Source organism: Anolis carolinensis, chromosome 2 (genome assembly GCF_035594765.1).
Source record: "Anolis carolinensis isolate JA03-04 chromosome 2, rAnoCar3.1.pri, whole genome shotgun sequence".
In the NCBI taxonomy this organism is placed as follows: domain Eukaryota; kingdom Metazoa; phylum Chordata; class Lepidosauria; order Squamata; family Dactyloidae; genus Anolis; species Anolis carolinensis.
The window spans coordinates 324,032,619-324,050,804 of NC_085842.1; the positions used below are offsets into that span (position 1 = coordinate 324,032,619).

The 18,186-nt window shown below is 44.0% G+C and overlaps 1 protein-coding gene across 3 annotated transcripts in view; it reads right to left on the reverse strand.

The window, feature by feature from the left end:
• il11ra (interleukin 11 receptor subunit alpha) overlaps nt 1–18,186 on the reverse strand; it is a 247,901-nt gene that overhangs the window by 124,875 nt on the left and 104,840 nt on the right. For all 3 annotated transcript variants that reach the window (XM_062972652.1, XM_062972651.1, XM_062972653.1), the window contains one exon: nt 8,288–8,366. In XM_062972652.1, coding sequence (XP_062828722.1) covers nt 8,288–8,311 — 24 coding nt within the window. In that variant the 5' untranslated portion in view covers nt 8,312–8,366. The remainder of the gene's footprint in view (nt 1–8,287; nt 8,367–18,186) is intronic.

The following is an 18,186-nucleotide window of genomic DNA, read 5'->3' on the forward strand; positions in this document are numbered from 1 at the left end:
CTGGGTTGCAGTTAAACATCAAGAAAACCAAGATCATGGCAACTACACCTATTGATAACTGACAAATAGAGGGAGAATGTTGGAGTATGGTTGTATTTGTATGAAATGTAAATCAAGTGTTTACTGCTGATGAGCAAGAGTGTGTATTTTTCGGTAATGAAATAGTTAACAGCAGGCTAGTTTTGACTGACAGCCTGTTGTGATTGCTATGACCTATCAGGCCTTTGGGGGTCGGAACTTCCTCTGGACAGAGGAATGTGTTGTTTATCTTATCTGTGGTGTTCGGCTTGAGCTTTCTCTGAAGATGGACTTTGAATGCTATGCTCTGAAGCCGAGAAATGCAAACTGTAAATAGACATGTAAATAAAGTTAATCAACAGTTGGACTTTGCCTGCTGGAGTGTTTTCTTGACCAGTGCTGATTCTCCGCATGGGAATACAGTCTGGAGAAGGAGGTGAGACCGGGATGATAAATTTTGGAAACCACTCTGCACCCCATCATCCCCTGACAGAGAAAACATGGAGGCAGTGACAGACTTTCTATTTCTAGGCATGAAGATTCCTACAGCCCGGAAATCAGGAGATGTTTCCTTCTTGGGAGGAGAGCAATGGCCAATCTTGACAAAATAGTGAAGAGCAGAGACATCACACTGGCCACGAAAGTCCCCACAGTCAAAGCAATGGTATTCCCCGTAGTAACCTATGGATGCGAGAGCTGGACAATAAGGAAGGCTGAGCAAAGGAAGAGAGATGTTTTTGAAGGAAAATCCTGAGAGTGCCTTGGACCTTGGCAAAAAGATCCAACCCGTACATCCTCCAGGAAATAATGCCCAATGGCTGCTCACTGGAGGGAAGGATATTGGAGGCAAAGCTGAAGGACTTTGGCCACATCATGAGAAGGCAGGAAAGCTTGGAGAAGATCATGATGCTGGGGAAAATGGAAGGAAAAAGGAAGAGAGGCCGACCAAGGGCAAGGTGGATGGACGGTATCCTTGAAGGGACTGGCTTGACCTTGAAGGAACTGGGGGCAGTGACGGCTGACAGGGAGCTCTGGCCTGGACTGGTCCATGAGGTCATGAAGAGATGGTCCATGAGGTCATGAAGAGATGGTCCATGAGGTCATGAAGAGATGGTCCATGAGGTCATGAAGAGATGGTCCATGAGGTCATGAAGAGATGGTCCATGAAGTCACGAAGAGATGGTCCATGAGATCATGAAGAAATGGTCCATGAGGTCACGAAGAGTCGGAAGCGACTATGCGACTGAGCAGCAGCATTCTATTCTATTCTATTCTATTCTATTCTATTCTATTCTATTCTATTCTATGCAACCTTCACCCCCTTTTCAGGAGCCTCCACGGCCTCTCCAAGGGACTCTCCCCTTTCATTCCTTCCTATCAGGGTCGGGTCCCAAGGAACGTGGGCCAAAGGCCGGCCTTTCAGAGCCCTGGGCAACCTGGACCATTCACTGATTCTCCATCCCGTTCCAAGAGGCCATAAAACCAAACGCGGCCACTCGAAACCTCATTAAAAGGGATCTGTGTTCCAGCCCTGAAATTCATATTTTACAATAAACACTCAAGCCTCTGGCTTTTTCCTACCCTGGGCCTCATAAAAAGCCAGCTACAGTGAAACTATTTTTCAATGCACTGCAACATTAAAAAAAAAGGAATGCCCCAGAGCATGTGCGGAATGCGCCTTTTGCCAGAAATAAGGGGTCCAATTTAGACTTCGCTGCAAAGCCTGCAAAGCCTGCCTTCCAACGTTTAGTCCCAATTGGAATTAGAGGACATGTACATTGTAGCATGGATGCAGTTTCACACAACTTTAATGGCCACGGCTCAAAGCAAGAGACGCAGGAGAGTTGTAGTTTGGTGAGGCACCAGCCCTCTTGAAGGCCTTGCAAAACCTTAAAGCGGTGCCCTATTGACTGAGTGTCCATCAACACTATAGAACGAATGCATTGGATACCCAAAGTCAATGAGATGCAAAGAAAAGCTGTACTTGATTTCGTTATGAACTTTAGAGAGTTTTCCAAGGTGCTCAATCTGGAATCAGAACCCTGGGTAGTTCATTTAAAGTTCTGACTAAAACCCAGAGCAGATTCGTAGCTGAAGGAAAAGTGGTTCATGGATCTCAATTAATGGGGGCTTTCCAACACATTGAGAATTACGGCAGGTATCTGGGTTGCTATAGAATCAAATGGTCCCAATTTTTAGGGTTAGAAGGGACCCCAGAGGTCATCTAGCCTTTCCTTTCCTAATGGAAGTATCCATAGTATCCTTCGCTTGCTCACTTTGGATAAAGGAGAATTCAATATTCTTCGAAGCAGACTTTTCCTGTTAAGATAGTTCTCTTAATGTTTCAACTTAATTCTTTCCTCAGCTCCAGTCAATGTCAGGGATGTGTCTACATTTGTTTGTTTATTTGTTTGTTTGTTTACAGTATTTATATTCCGCCCTTATCACCCCAAAGGGGACTCAGGGCAGATCACAATGTACACATACAATGTACATATTCAATGCCATAGACATACGACACACACAGACAGAGACACCGAGGCTATTTAACATTCCAGCTTCTGGCTCCGTGAGGGCATGCTCGATTCCAGCCACAGAGGGAGCTGCTGCTTCATCATCCACTGTGGCGCCGAGTCCTTGATGGAATACTTCCTCATTCTTCCACACACTGCTGGAGATTTTTATGAGACCCTAGAGATCCTCTGGCCCAAACCCTTTCCTAATGGAAGTATCTACAGCATCCTTCACTTGCTCACTTTGGATAAAGGAGATGCCAATTTGGTCCCACTTCATGGCTGCATCCAAGGCAGTCCTGGGATTTGTAGTTTGACAAAGAACACAGAATTATCTGATAGATAAATCCCTATTTAGTGCAGGGGGATAGAGCTCTTGATCAGAGAATTCTTAGTCTCTCTCGCCGAACTACAAATCCCACCTATAATTCAGAGCCATGGCAGCTAAAACGGTATGAAACCAGGTTAACGGTAACAGTGCAGATATCCTGGGCAATTCAGGTCCAAGAAGTAAAAACTATTGACGCAAAAATCTAGGAGTCGCTGACCTATTAACAGTACATGAGCCAGACACAGAAAATAGAACAAAAGTCAAATGCATTTGTTATGATTGTTTAGAGCTGAAGAACAATAAATCAGTGCCAAGATCAAACAGGAGGCAAAATAGCATCAAAATTCAGTCACTTTCGACAAAAACAACAACCCACGATGATCCTGAGATGAGGGTTCAAATTCCTGCTTAGCCATAGAGACTGTGATGTCTCATGGGCCTTGTAGTCCCGTTCCTAGTGCTATTGTGGCAGACGAGGAGGAAAACATGGATTTCCACTGGTTCAGCTTGAATCGGAGCCTCTCCACCTGGAGGATGTTTGTCCTCAGGAAGTTAACCAAACAAAGCCCCGTTTTCCCGAAGGGACAATTATAATAGAGATAGAGGAGTCAGGGAGGCTAATCGCCGGAGTCTCAGAATCGCTGCCAAACAACTAGCTGATTAGGTCTGCTTCCCTTGGGAAAGTCTAAGGAGTCATGCATCTGGACAGAGTTGGGTTTCGCTTCTTGTTCTCCAGGGAAAGTGTTCTGTTGGCGGGAAAACAAGACCCTATATAGGGGGTTTGCCGCAAGGGGAACCTTGCGGAGTCAATTGATCAGCTTGAGAGAGAGATTGTGTGTGGACTTCGTATTCCTTGTTCCCTGCTTCCCGGATCCAGTTTCAAGTCTTGCCTTGTCTCACGTTTTGCCACGGACCTTGTTTCATGCTTCAAGTTGCCACGTTTCAAGTCTTTGATCCAGCCAAGAATCAAGCTTCAGTTCCAGCCTTGTTGTCAAGCTTCAATGGACTATAAGACCTTGTCAATTCCCCACACTATTGCTTGGCAAAGTGTGTGTTTTGGTTAATGGATTATAACTTTGAACTCTAATATCTTATATTGGACATTATTTTCCTGGACTATATTTGGCCTTTCCTGAAAGGTCGGCTTCTGAACTATATTCTTCACTTGTTTTTATTGACTTTATATAATTCTTTAATAAAGATATTAGATAGAATCTGGTCTCTGCGCATGGTTATTGGTGCTCTGCAGCCTGGGTCCTGACAGAGACCCATTAGAATGTTTGGACAAGTTATTCTCTCTCAGCCTCAAAGGAGGGCAATTGCAAACTTCTGCAGACTCAATGCAGTGAACAGACTGCAGTTAAAACGGTCATTTAAACTCAATTTAAATTCATATAAACTGAACAGTCTCTAGTAAAACTACAACAACTTGTAGTTTTGGCAGTGGCAGTGAAAGCGGTGTCAAACTGCATTCATTCCAGAGTGTAGAGAATTGCTGAAAGAGACGGCTAATAAGAATGCAACTGATCACAAACTTACTCAGAGCTTGGAAAAGTTACTTTTGGGGGACTAAAACTCCCGAAGCCTCTTGGCTCCCAAAGGTTTCCTTGGAAGTTTGGTCTCCAAATTACAACTTTTTCCAAACAGAGTTTTTACTAGAAACTGGCTCTGGAGGAATGTCTGGAATGAGGCTGCCAGCATCCAAGTCTGGTGTGACTTGGGGGTGAAGCCATGAATCAGCACGCCTCTGCAGAAGCGCATGGGGACTCCAGAGCCAGCCCATGCGCCGGAGAAGAGGCATTATTCACGCATTTAGCATTTTTGGATGGCTGCAAACACATGCTGGAACTGCCTCGCCTTCTATCAGTGCAACATTAATAACACTCTGTAACACAATCTTTGTTCCTGAATTATACAAGTCATTTCCTAATTGGTCCTGTCATAAAAACATGGGTAAAGTTTGTCAAGCTGCAAAAATTTTGCTTCTGCAGGACATCACCCTGCAGCAGCACATTTTGCAACAGTTTTTCAATGAATATTCCATAGAGTCTCAATCAATTCAACATAGTTTCTGCCACAAAAACAAAGTTTCTAGTTTTTCAATGAATATTCCATATAGTCTCAACCATTTCAACATAGTTTCTGCCAGAAAAACAAAGTTTCTGGAGTATAACAACTGCAGTAGAGTCTCACTTATCCAACATAAACGGGCCGGCAGAACGTTGGATAAGCAAATATGTTGGATAATAAGGAGAGCTTAAGGAAAAGCTTATTAAACATCAAATTAGGTTATGATTTTACAAATTAAGCACCTAAACATCATGCTATACAACAAATTTGACAGAAAAAGTAGTTCATTACACATTTATGCTATGTAGTAATTACTGTATTTATGAATTTAGCACCAAAATATCACGATGTATTGAAAACATTGACTACAAAAATGCGTTGGATAATCCAGAACATTGGATAAGCGAGTGTTGGATAAGTAAGACTCTACTGTAGTATCAACCAATTCAACATAGTTTCTGCCACAAAAACAAAGTTTCTAGTTTTTCAATGAATGTTCCATATTCTAGTCTCAACCAATTCAACATAGTTTCTGCCACAAAAACAAAGTTTCTAGCTTTTCAATGAATATTCCATAGAGTTGCAACCAATTCAACATAGTTTCTGCCACAAAAACAAAGTTTCTAGTTTTTCAATGAATGTTCCATATTCTAGTCTCAACCAATTCAACATAGTTTCTGCCACAAAAACAAAGTTTCTAGCTTTTCAATGAATATTCCATAGAGTTGCAACCAATTCAACATAGTTTCTGCCACAAAAACAAAGTTTCTAGTTTTTCAATGAATGTTCCATATTCTAGTCTCAACCAATTCAACATAGTTTCTGCCACAAAAACAAAGTTTCTAGCTTTTCAATGAATATTCCATAGAGTTGCAACCAATTCAACATAGTTTCTGCCACAAAAACAAGTTTCTGGAATATAACCACTACTGTACTTTCAAAGTAAGGAGGATCACATAATCAAACGGGAAATAACACTTTCAAACCAGGAACAGAAAATAAATCAAATTTTGTAATATAGTGTAAGTGGATTGAAAAAGACATCCAGGGTTGCAAAGACTATTATTATTATTATTATTATTATTATTATTATTATTATTGACACAACGACATTGTATGACACAGCAAACAAGATGGATATGCTGGATTTCGTATCACAGAATCACAAGTCAAACACTTCCCAAGCGTTTAGGACTGTATTATTATTATAATAATAATTATTATTAACAGCCATGGATCAGTGCTATGGAATCCTGGATTTGCAATTTGTTGCGGGACACACCATCTTTTGCAAAGAAGACAAAAGGCCTTTTAAAACTACAACTCTCGATATCCATGGCAGTTCAAGTGATATGTGTTGTCGAAGGCTTTCATGGCCGGAATCACAGGGTTGTTGTGTGTTTTCTGGACTGTATGGCCATGTTCCAGAAGTATTCTCTCCTGACGTTTCACCCACATCTATGGCAGGCATCCTCAGCTCACAACCTCTGAGGATGCCTGCCATAGATGTGGGCGAAACTTCAGGAGAGAATGCTTCTGGAACATGGCCAGAAAGCCTGGAAAACACACAAAAACCCAATTGAAGTGGTGTCCAACTGCATTCATTCCACATGCTAGTGCACCATAAGGCATGCATTCTCTACTGAAGGGGTTGGACATTTTCCTCCCATGCAGAACATCAGCCCACAATTTGGACTTAGAGACAGAGGATTATGATGATGATGGTTATATTTATATTTATTTATACCCTGCTTTATCTCCCCAAAAGGGGACTCAAAGCGGCTTGACTTAAAAGCATTAGTATATAATTAAAAATATACAAATATGCAAACATTAAAATAGGATTGCACACTAAGAGCACTAAAGAAAATCATAAAATCCTAGAGCTGGGAGATGCCCCAAAGGTCATCCAGACCAACCCTACTCATGCCATGATGGAAGACACAATCCAAGCCCTCCCGACAGATGGACATCCACCTTCTCTTTAAAAGCCTCCAGAGAAAGAGACTCCAAAACAACAGTGAATTGCTCTGCTGAATAGAAATGTATGATAGTAGGTAGTAAGGTAAAGGTTTCCCCTTGACATTAAGTCTAGTTGAGTCCGACTCTGAGAGTTGGTGCTCATCTCAATTTCTAAGCTGAAGAGCCAGCGTTGTCCATAGACACCTCCTAAGTCATGCGGCCAGCATTAATGCATGGAACGCTGTTACCTTCCTGTCAGAGCAGTACCTATTGATCTACTCACATTTGCATGTTTTCGAACAGCTAGGTTGGCAAAAGCTAGGGCTAACAACAGGAGCTCACCCCATCCTGTTGTTTTACTTTGCTTTGTTTGTTTTATCTGGGCTTGGCCCCATGTAAGCTGCCCCGAGTCCCCTAGGGGAGATGGAGGCGGGGTATAAAAATAAAGTTTTATTATTATTATTTTATTATGTCACAGCAAACAAGATAGATATGCTGGATTTCATACCACAAAATCACAAGTCGAACACTTCCCAAGTGTCTAGGACTGTGTGATGTATTTTCGGATGATGCGCGCAGATCCCAGTAGGGTGGCCTTTTGCAGTTGGCAGATTGTAATTTTGTCAATTTTTATTGTTTCCAAATGCCGGCTGAGGTCTTTTGGCATGGCACCCAATGTTTATTTATTATTATTATTATTATTATTATTATTATTATTATTATTATTATTATTATTATCCTACGGATTCGAACCACCGACCTTCCGGTCAGCAAGTTCTGCAGCTTAGTGGTTTAACCCGAAACGCCACTGTGGTCCCGTATGGTAGTACATTGGGCAATAAAAATGAAATGCACAGATCTAGGACAGGAGACACCTGGCTTGAAAACAGTGACTTTGGAAACTGAGTAGATCCCAAGCTAAGGAGGAGTCAATAGCGTGACGCAGCAGCTAAAAAGGCCAGTACGATTCTAAGCTGCAACAAGAGTGCGGATTCAAGAGAGGTTGTAGTCTGCTTTGGTCCGCCTTCTTTGCCAAATGCATAGAAAGAGAAAGAAATACGTGAATGCGTCTCCAATGTGGGCACATGTTTAGCAACGCTCTGACTCAACCCGCCTTTACAGGGAGTGACCCCATTGACTCAGGGGTCCCGGGTCCTGGCTTGGGGAAGGCTGACTCAGAGCTGCCGGGTTGCCTCTGGAATGGAGTTGGCTTCCCCAAGAAATGTGCTCCATCCACACGTGTGGGAATGGACACCTCCTCCTTCGCGGTGCAACTCAGACCCGAAAGGACCTGAGTTGCACAATACAAGGAATGCAAGGCAACGGCTCCAAAAACAAGATCTTTATTACCTCTGAAGGCCACCCGAACTCTCATTTTTGCTCCGCAACGTACCTTCAAGTCCGGCTCCTTCTGCATCGGCGGCTGGCTCTGCTGTTCCCCATGGCCTTCCAGCTACCAGATCCCAAAAACCCTGCAGAAAAAAAAGAGAAAGAGGGGGGAAAGGGGGGTCAGGCTTGAGGCTGGCTGCATCTGGAGAACACTCCCACCGCGTGCCCCCCTTCTCCCCCTTCTGTGCCCCCCCCTCTCTCTCTCTCCCTGCCGTAACCCGAGGCCTCTTGGCAGCCCCGTCCAAACAGCAAGGCTCTGTTAATGGGCCGACCACAGCCAACCAACACCAACACCCCCTTCCTCCTGCCAGCCTTCCCAGGGATGGGGAGGGAGAGAGGGCCTTCTCCGGTTGCCCCCTCCCCTCCCCGGCTCTGGCAAGTCCCAACCACACGCCCCAGGAATTCCTAAAAATAATGTCAAGAGCAAGAGGCTTGTTAAAAAGGAACTCGGTGGCTGGGGAAGGGAAAGCGAGGAAAGAGGGGCCCAGAGGGAAGCTCAGGCCAGTGGTCAGCGGCTAGAAAGGTGCGCTCTCCAAAGAAATTGCCACCAAGGCAAGTGGTCAGTGCAGGTCAGCAGAGGCCAGACGGGGTGGAGGTTGGAGAGCAAAACAAGCCACGGCATCCACACAATCCTAAGGTTGTAAAGGACCACCAAGGTCATCCGGTCCAACTGCCTTCCATGCAGGAAACCACAATAATAATAATAATAATAATAATAATAATAATAATAATAATAATAATGGAGGCAACACCATCAAGGCCATAAACACCTGGGCCATACCTGTCATAAGATATACTGCTGGCATTATAAACTGGACACAGATGGAACTGGACAATTTGGACAGAAAAACAAGAAAACTCATGACCATTCATCATTCCCTGCACCCTCGCAGTGATGTTGACCGGCTATATCTGCCTAGAAGATCAGGGGGCAGAGGACTCTTACAAGTAAAACAAGCAGTCAAAGAAGAAGAACATGCCCTGGCAGAAGATGTCAAGCAAAGTGAAGAACCTGCTTTGATTGAAGTCAAAAGTCAGAAACTCCTCAAAGCACAGCAGACAAAAAACCAGTACAAGAAAACCGCACTACAAACTAGAGCTGACAGCTGGCACAACAAAACATTGCATGGAAAGTTCATTGACAAAATTGAAGGAAAAGCTGATAAGGAGAAGACCTGGCTCTGGCTCACGAATGGGACCCTGAAGAAGGAGACAGAAGGCCTGATCCTTGCAGCCCAGGAGCAAGACATCAGGACAAAGGCCATTAATAATAATAATAATAATAATAATAATAATAATAATAATAATAATAATAATAGAAGACCTGGCTCTGGCTCACGAATGGGACCCTGAAGAAGGAGACAGAAGGCCTGATCCTTGCAGCCCAGGAGCAAGACATCAGGACAAAGGCCATTAATAATAATAATAATAATAATAATAATAATAATAATAATAGAAGACCTGGCTCTGGCTCACGAATGGGACCCTGAAGAAGGAGACAGAAGGCCTGATCCTTGCAGCCCAGGAGCAAGCCATCAGAACAAAGGCAATTAAGGCCAAGATTGAAAAATCAGCTGATGACCCAAAATGCAGACTGTGCAAGGAAGCTGACGAAACCATTGATCATCTCCTCAGCTGCTGTAAGAAAATTGCACAGACAGACTACAAACAGAGGCACAACTATGTGGCCCAAATGATTCATTGGAACTTATGCCTCAAGTACCACCTCCCAGCAGCAAAGAACTGGTGGGATCACAAACCTGCAAAAGTATTGGAAAATGAGCATGCAAAGATACTGTGGGACTTCCGAATCCAGACTGACAAAGTTCTGGAACACAACACATCAGACATCACAGTTGTGGAAAAGAACAAGGTTTGGATCATTGATGTTGTCATCCCAGGTGACAGTCGCATTGACGAAAAACAACAGGAAAAACTCAGCCGCTCTCAGGACCTCAAGATTGAACTGCAAAGACTCTGGCAGAAACCAGTGCAGGTGGTCCCGGTGGTGATGGGCACACTGGGTGCCGTGCCGAAAGATCTCAGCCGGCATTTGGAAACAACAGACATTGACAAAATCACGATCTGCCAACTGCAAAAGGCCACCCTACTGGGATCTGCACGCATCATCCAAAAATACATCACAGTCCTAGACACTTGGGAAGTGTTCGACTTGTGATTTTGTGATACGAAATCCAGCATGTCTATCTTGTTTGCTGTGTCATACAACGTCGTTGTGTCAATAATAATAATAATAACAATAACAACAACAACAACAGGAAAAACTCAGCCGCTACCAGGACCTTAAGATCGAACTGCAAAGGCTCTGGCAGAAACCAGTGCAGATGGTCCCGGTGGTGATCAGCTCGAAATCCAGCATACCTATCTTGTTTGCTGTGTCATAAAATAAAATAATAATAACAACAACACCAGGAAAAACTCAGCCACTACCAGGACCTTAAGATCGATGCTATATTACTATATTGCACTTTGTCCATTTCAACTGTGAAATTACCTTCCCCATTTCGGCCCATTTCGGCACATGTTGCACTTTGCCTGGGTTCTATGAATTAGTCTCCAGGGTTAATATTGTATGTTTTATGTTGATTTTAACGATTGGTTTTAATGTAATTGATGTTTTTATTGGATAACTGTTTTATTGCTGTGTTTTGATATTTGATTGTTTTATCGGGCAAGGCCCCATGTAAGCCGCCCCGAGTCCCTTCGGGGAGATGGGGCGGGGTATAAAAATAAAGTTGTTATTATTATTATTATTATTACTATTATTATTATTATTATTATTACTATTATTATTATTATTATTATTATCGAACTGCAAAGGTTCTAGCAGAAACCAGTACAGGTGATCCCAGTGGTGATGGGCACACTGGGTGCTGTGCCAAAAGATCTCAGCCAGCATTTGAAAACAATAAACATTGACAAAATCACAATCTGCCAACTGCAAAAGGCCACTCTACTGGGATCTGCGTGCATCATCCGAAAACACATTACACAATCCTAGACACTTGGGAAGTGTTGAACTTGTGATTTTGTAATATGAAATCCAGCATAGACATCTCGTTTGCTGTGTCATACTATGTCATTGTGTCAATAATAATAATAATGAATTTTATTTATACCCTGCTCTCTCTCCCCAAAGGAACTTACAACGAGCAACAATGACAAAAAACAATATAAGCAATAAATGGTAAATAACAATAGCAATAAACAATTATCATTTAGTACAATTACTAAATTAGTGTGTTAAAGTGCTGAGCTGCTGAACTTACGGACCAAAAGGTCCCAGGTTCAAATCCCGGGAGCGGCTTGAGCGCCCGCTGTTAGCCCCAGCTCCTGCCAACCTAGCAGTTCGAAAACATGCAAATGAGAGTAGATCAATAGGTACTGCTCCGGCGGGAAGGTAACGGCGCTCCATGCAGTCATGCCCGTGGCCACATGACCTTGGAGGTGTCTACGGACAACGCTGGCTCTTGGGCTTAGAAATGGAGATGAGCACCAACGCCCAGAGTGTGAGTAGATCAATAGGTACCGCTCCAGCAGGAAGGTAATGGCGCTCCATGCAGTCATGCTGGCCACATTACCTTGGAGATGTCTATGGACAATGCCGGCTCTTGGGCTTAGAAATGGAGATGAGCACCAACGCCCAGAGTGTGAGTAGATCAATAGGTACCGCTCCAGCAGGAAGGTAATGGCGCTCCATGCAGTCATGCTGGCCACATTACCTTGGAGATGTCTATGGACAATGCCGGCTCTTGGGCTTAGAAATGGAGATGAGCACCAACGCCCAGAGTGTGAGTAGATCAATAGGTACCGCTCCAGCAGGAAGGTAATGGCGCTCCATGCAGTCATGCTGGCCACATTACCTTGGAGATGTCTATGGACAATGCCGGCTCTTGGGCTTAGAAATGGAGATGAGCACCAACGCCCAGAGTGTGAGTAGATCAATAGGTACCGCTCCAGCAGGAAGGTAATGGCGCTCCATGCAGTCATGCCCGTGGCCACATGACCTTGGAGGTGTCTACGGACAACGCTGGCTCTTGGGCTTAGAAATGGAGATGAGCACCAACGCCCAGAGTGTGAGTAGATCAATAGGTACCGCTCCAGCAGGAAGGTAATGGCGCTCCATGCAGTCATGCTGGCCACATTACCTTGGAGATGTCTATGGACAATGCCGGCTCTTGGGCTTAGAAATGGAGATGAGCACCAACGCCCAGAGTGTGAGTAGATCAATAGGTACCGCTCCAGCAGGAAGGTAATGGCGCTCCATGCAGTCATGCCCGTGGCCACATGACCTTGGAGGTGTCTACGGACAACGCTGGCTCTTGGGCTTAGAAATGGAGATGAGCACCAACGCCCAGAGTGTGAGTAGATCAATAGGTACCGCTCCAGCAGGAAGGTAATGGCGCTCCATGCAGTCATGCTGGCCACATTACCTTGGAGATGTCTACGGACAATGCCGGCTCTTGGGCTTAGAAATGGAGATGAGCACCAACGCCCAGAGTGTGAGTAGATCAATAGGTACCGCTCCAGCAGGAAGGTAATGGCGCTCCATGCAGTCATGCTGGCCACATTACCTTGGAGATGTCTATGGACAATGCCGGCTCTTGGGCTTAGAAATGGAGATGAGCACCAACGCCCAGAGTGTGAGTAGATCAATAGGTACCGCTCCAGCAGGAAGGTAATGGCGCTCCATGCAGTCATGCTGGCCACATTACCTTGGAGATGTCTATGGACAATGCCGGCTCTTGGGCTTAGAAATGGAGATGAGCACCAACGCCCAGAGTGTGAGTAGATCAATAGGTACCGCTCCAGCAGGAAGGTAATGGCGCTCCATGCAGTCATGCTGGCCACATTACCTTGGAGATGTCTATGGACAATGCCGGCTCTTGGGCTTAGAAATGGAGATGAGCACCAACGCCCAGAGTGTGAGTAGATCAATAGGTACCGCTCCAGCAGGAAGGTAATGGCGCTCCATGCAGTCATGCTGGCCACATTACCTTGGAGATGTCTATGGACAATGCCGGCTCTTGGGCTTAGAAATGGAGATGAGCACCAACGCCCAGAGTGTGAGTAGATCAATAGGTACCGCTCCAGCAGGAAGGTAATGGCGCTCCATGCAGTCATGCTGGTCACATTACCTTGGAGATGTCTATGGACAATGCCGGCTCTTGGGCTTAGAAATGGAGATGAGCACCAACGCCCAGAGTGTGAGTAGATCAATAGGTACCGCTCCAGCAGGAAGGTAATGGCGCTCCATGCAGTCATGCTGGCCACATTACCTTGGAGATGTCTATGGACAATGCCGGCTCTTGGGCTTAGAAATGGAGATGAGCACCAACGCCCAGAGTGTGAGTAGATCAATAGGTACCGCTCCAGCAGGAAGGTAATGGCGCTCCATGCAGTCATGCTGGTCACATTACCTTGGAGATGTCTATGGACAATGCCGGCTCTTGGGCTTAGAAATGGAGATGAGCACCAACGCCCAGAGTGTGAGTAGATCAATAGGTACCGCTCCAGCAGGAAGGTAATGGCGCTCCATGCAGTCATGCTGGTCACATTACCTTGGAGATGTCTATGGACAATGCCGGCTCTTGGGCTTAGAAATGGAGATGAGCACCAACCCCCAGAGTCAGACACGACTGGACTTAACGTCAGGGGAAAACCTTTACCTTTATCTTTAAGTATGAATAAATAGCAATTTAAAAACTATTTGCCCTCTAAAAACAATCTGAATATATATCGTCCATTCCTATTATGAAGCCATTCAGCAGTTAAAATTAACAATATCATGGTCAATCAGAGCTCTCCCAACAGATGCAAAACAGCTCCTGGCAGCTCCCCAAACCAAGCCCGCCTTGGGGTCTTGATCCCACCTTCAGACTGGCCCAGAAAGGTCATGGGGACTTGGGCCCTTCCTGCCCCCCCTAATCCTGTGGGGAGAGAAGCCCAAGGTCCTGCTTGGCTTTTGAGTATTGGTCCTTGGCCCAAGGAGAGGCCAGATATCACTGCCCGGCTCCATTCCTGTCCATTCATCACTTTCGGCTCAGAATCCAAAATGATCTTTGCAAACGAGAGAGCAGCAGGGCCAAATGTAACAGAATGAACTTCAACAGGGAAAAATATAGGTAAAATGCAAGGATCTGGGATAGAAAGGGATTTAGGAGTCTGAGGCCCTTCGACGCTGCTCTGAACTGGATTATATGGCAGTGTAGACTCAGATAATCCACATTATCTGATGAACTTGAGTCAATAATGGGATGTAGCAGCTAGCAAAGCCAATGTGATTCTAGGGCTCCTTCCACCCTGCCATATAACCCCGATGATCAAAGCCAGGGGTCCCCAAACTAAGGCCCGGGGGCCGGATGCGGCCCTCCAAGGTCATTTACCTGGCCCCCGCCCTCAGTTTTATAATATAATATTTTTATATTAGTTTTAATAATATAATATATTGTATATACATATAATATTGATAAATATATTATAATGTTATACAATATAATACTAATAATAATACCATATAATAATGTTAATTATTTGTTATATATTACATATAATATTACAGTATAGTGGTATAGTTCAATATAGTAACATATGATGCTAATATTGTGCTATGCTAATAATATAATATATTGTATGTACATACAGCTGCTCTGAGTCCCCTTCGGGGTGAGAAGGGTGGGATATAAATGTAGTAAATAAATGTAGTAAATAAATAAATATATAATTTTAGACTTAGGCTCACCCAAAGTCTGAAATGACTTGAAGGCACACAACAACAACAACAATCCTAATTAACCTGACTACCCTGTTTCCCCGAAAATAAGACATCCCCAAAAAATAAGACCTAGTCGAAGTTTTGCTGAATTGCTAAATATAAGGCCACCCCCGAAAGTAAGACCTAGCAAAGTTTTTGTTTGGAAGCATGCAGGATCGGTAAATGTACATACCATAGATTGTTGTACATGGAAATAAAAGTAGTAACAAGAAATAATAATAATATTATAATAACTTTATTCTTGTATCCCACCTCCATCTCCCAGAAGGGACTCAGGGCAGCTTACACAGGGACAAGTCCAACAACAACATAAATTTACATATGAACAGAAATTTAAAACAGTAATTTAAAAACAGTATAGCAATAAAATATAATATAGACATTCTTGAAAGGATTCACAGTTTGGTTATGCTGTTTTGTGATGACAACTACTGTACAGTAGATAATAAATGTTCATTTTTTAAATAATTCAACCATAAATGTGAATTCTTTTTTGTGGAAAAATAAGACATCCCCTGAAAATAAGACCTAACACATCTTTGGGAGCAAAAATTAATATAAGACACTGTCTTATTTTCGGGGAAACAGAGTATCTCATTGGCCAGTAGCAGGCCCACACTTCCCATTGAAATCCTGATAGGTTTATGTTGGTTAAAATTGTTTTCATTTTTAAATATTGTATTGTTATTTAATTGGTATTGTTGTATTGCACTACAAATAAGGCATATGCAGTGTGCGTAGGAATTTGTTTGTATTTTTTTTTCCAAATGATAATTTGGCCCCTCAATAGTTTGAAGGATTGTGGACCGGCCCTCTGCTTAAAAAGTTTGAGGACCCCTGATCAAAGCAGATCATCTACATTATCTGCTTTGAATTTGGATTATGAGTTTACAGGCCCTTCCACGCAGATTATCAAGGCAGATAATCCACAACTGGGTTATCTGAGTCTACACTGCCATATAATCCAGTTCAAGGTGGATTTTATACAGCCGTGTGGAAAGGGTCTACATTGCCATATAATGTGGTTCAAATCAGATAGCTTGGATATAGTCTGCCATATAAAATCCAGATTATCTGTTTTGAACTGGATTATATGAGCCTACATTGCCAGATAATCCGGGATAAGAAGATGATCTGGGACCAGATCCTGGGATAAAGGGAAGTATAGATCCAGCCAGTAATTCATTGTGCCAAGGAGCAGAGCGCAAGCAAGAGAATTGTGCCAGGCTGTGGCGCAGCTAGCTAGTAACCAGCTGCAATAAATCACTACTGACGGAGAGGTCATGAGTTTGAAGTCCAGGTCGGGTTAAGCCCCTGAGCATTAAATAGCCCAGTTTGCTGTTTACCTAAGCAGCCTGAAAGACAGTTGCATCTGTCAAGTAGGAAATTTAGGTATGCTTTATGCAGGGAGGCTAATTTAACTAATTTACAACACCGTAAAACTGCCAGCAGCATGCGGAAAGGAATGAGGAAGTACAGCACTCGGTGTCACTCGTGGATGATGAAGCAACAGCTCACCCTGTGGCCGGAATCGAACATACCCTCATGAAGCTGGAAATGTTAAATTGCCTCTGTATGTGTCTATACTGTATGTTGTTTGTCTGATGGCCCTGAATGTTTGCCATATATATGGTCATTGTAATCTGCCCTGAGGCCCCTTCGGGGTGAGAAAGAAGGGCGAGATATAAATACTGTAAATAAATAAACAAATAAATAAATAAATTGAGTGTGTTCTTCAGAATGGGAGAGAAAGGGTCAGCGGATCCTAAGGGAAACTGGAGTACATCTGCACTGTAGAATGAATGCAGTTTGATACCACTTTAACTGCTATAGATGCAACCTGAGTTGGCACCAAACTGCAACAATGGTGTGATGCGGACTGAGCCAAAGGAGGAGGGATTAGCAAGGCTGGAAGATGTGCAAAACAAAGCAGAGGTATCCAGAGGTCAAGATGACATGAAACCGAAATAAATGGTCCAGAAATGTGGGTGCTGTTCTCTCCTTTTCTGGACAACAAGCCTTCCTCGTCCCTTAGGATTTCCAACTGAAGTCCAGCATCAGGATGAATAAAGCTCCATGACACAGAGAGGCATCCCATTGGCAGTGTGCTTCCAGCGCATAACCCATCATCCTTCCCTTGACCCGCATCCTCTGCAAGGAGAGCCATAAAGCTAGACTCCCTCGGGTGCAACAGCCTTGGCCCGGGTTCAACTCCAGCCAATTAGAGCCATAACACACACATATACATATGTATATATTGCAGACCCAATGGAGTAAAACAATCTTTGTTGGTGGAACTGCTGAGTGTGTTTTCTATCAATCCCAGATGGCGAAGGAGGGAAGGAAGGAGAGAGGCAACGAAAGGGAGGGATGCAAAATACGGTCCTGGAAAAGAATAAAAGGAGAGCTTGTTTGAGGTTCGGAGGGGCCCGGTCTGGCTTTGGTGGGAAGCAAAGAGGTCCAATTTATTAAAAAGGGAAGCTGGGTTTGAGCATGAACAGAAAAGAGATGGCAAAGGCTGGCACAGGTTGGCATCGATCACAACAGAGAATACGCAAGTGCATCCACCTTTGGTGTCACTCCCTCCAATCTTTTGCAGATGGTAAACTGGACACTGGAGTCTCCGGTGGCTCAATGTGTTAAAGTGCTGAGCTGCTGAACTTGCAGACCAAAAGGTCCCAGGTTCAAATCCGGGGAGCGGGGTGAGCTCCCGCTGTTAGCTCCATCTTCTGCCAACCTAGCAATTCAAAAACATGCAAATGTGAGTAGATCAATAAGTACCGCTCCGGCGGGAAGGTAACAGCGCTCCATGCAGTCATGCCAGTGGCCACATGACCTTGGAGCTGTCTACGGACAACGCCGGCTCTTTGGCTTAGAAATGGAGATGAGCACCAACCCCCAGAGTCAGACACGACTGGACTTAACGTCAGGGGAAACCTTTACCTTTTTTAAAACAGGACATTAATACCAAATTAAATTAGAATGAATAGGAAAGCTAGGAAAAAGCCACAGAATTTTGCTTTTACCTGTATCCACCAGAAAGGGCTGCCACAACTCAATGCTATGGCATAATGGGAGTTGTAGTTTTACATTAATCTTCCCTGCAA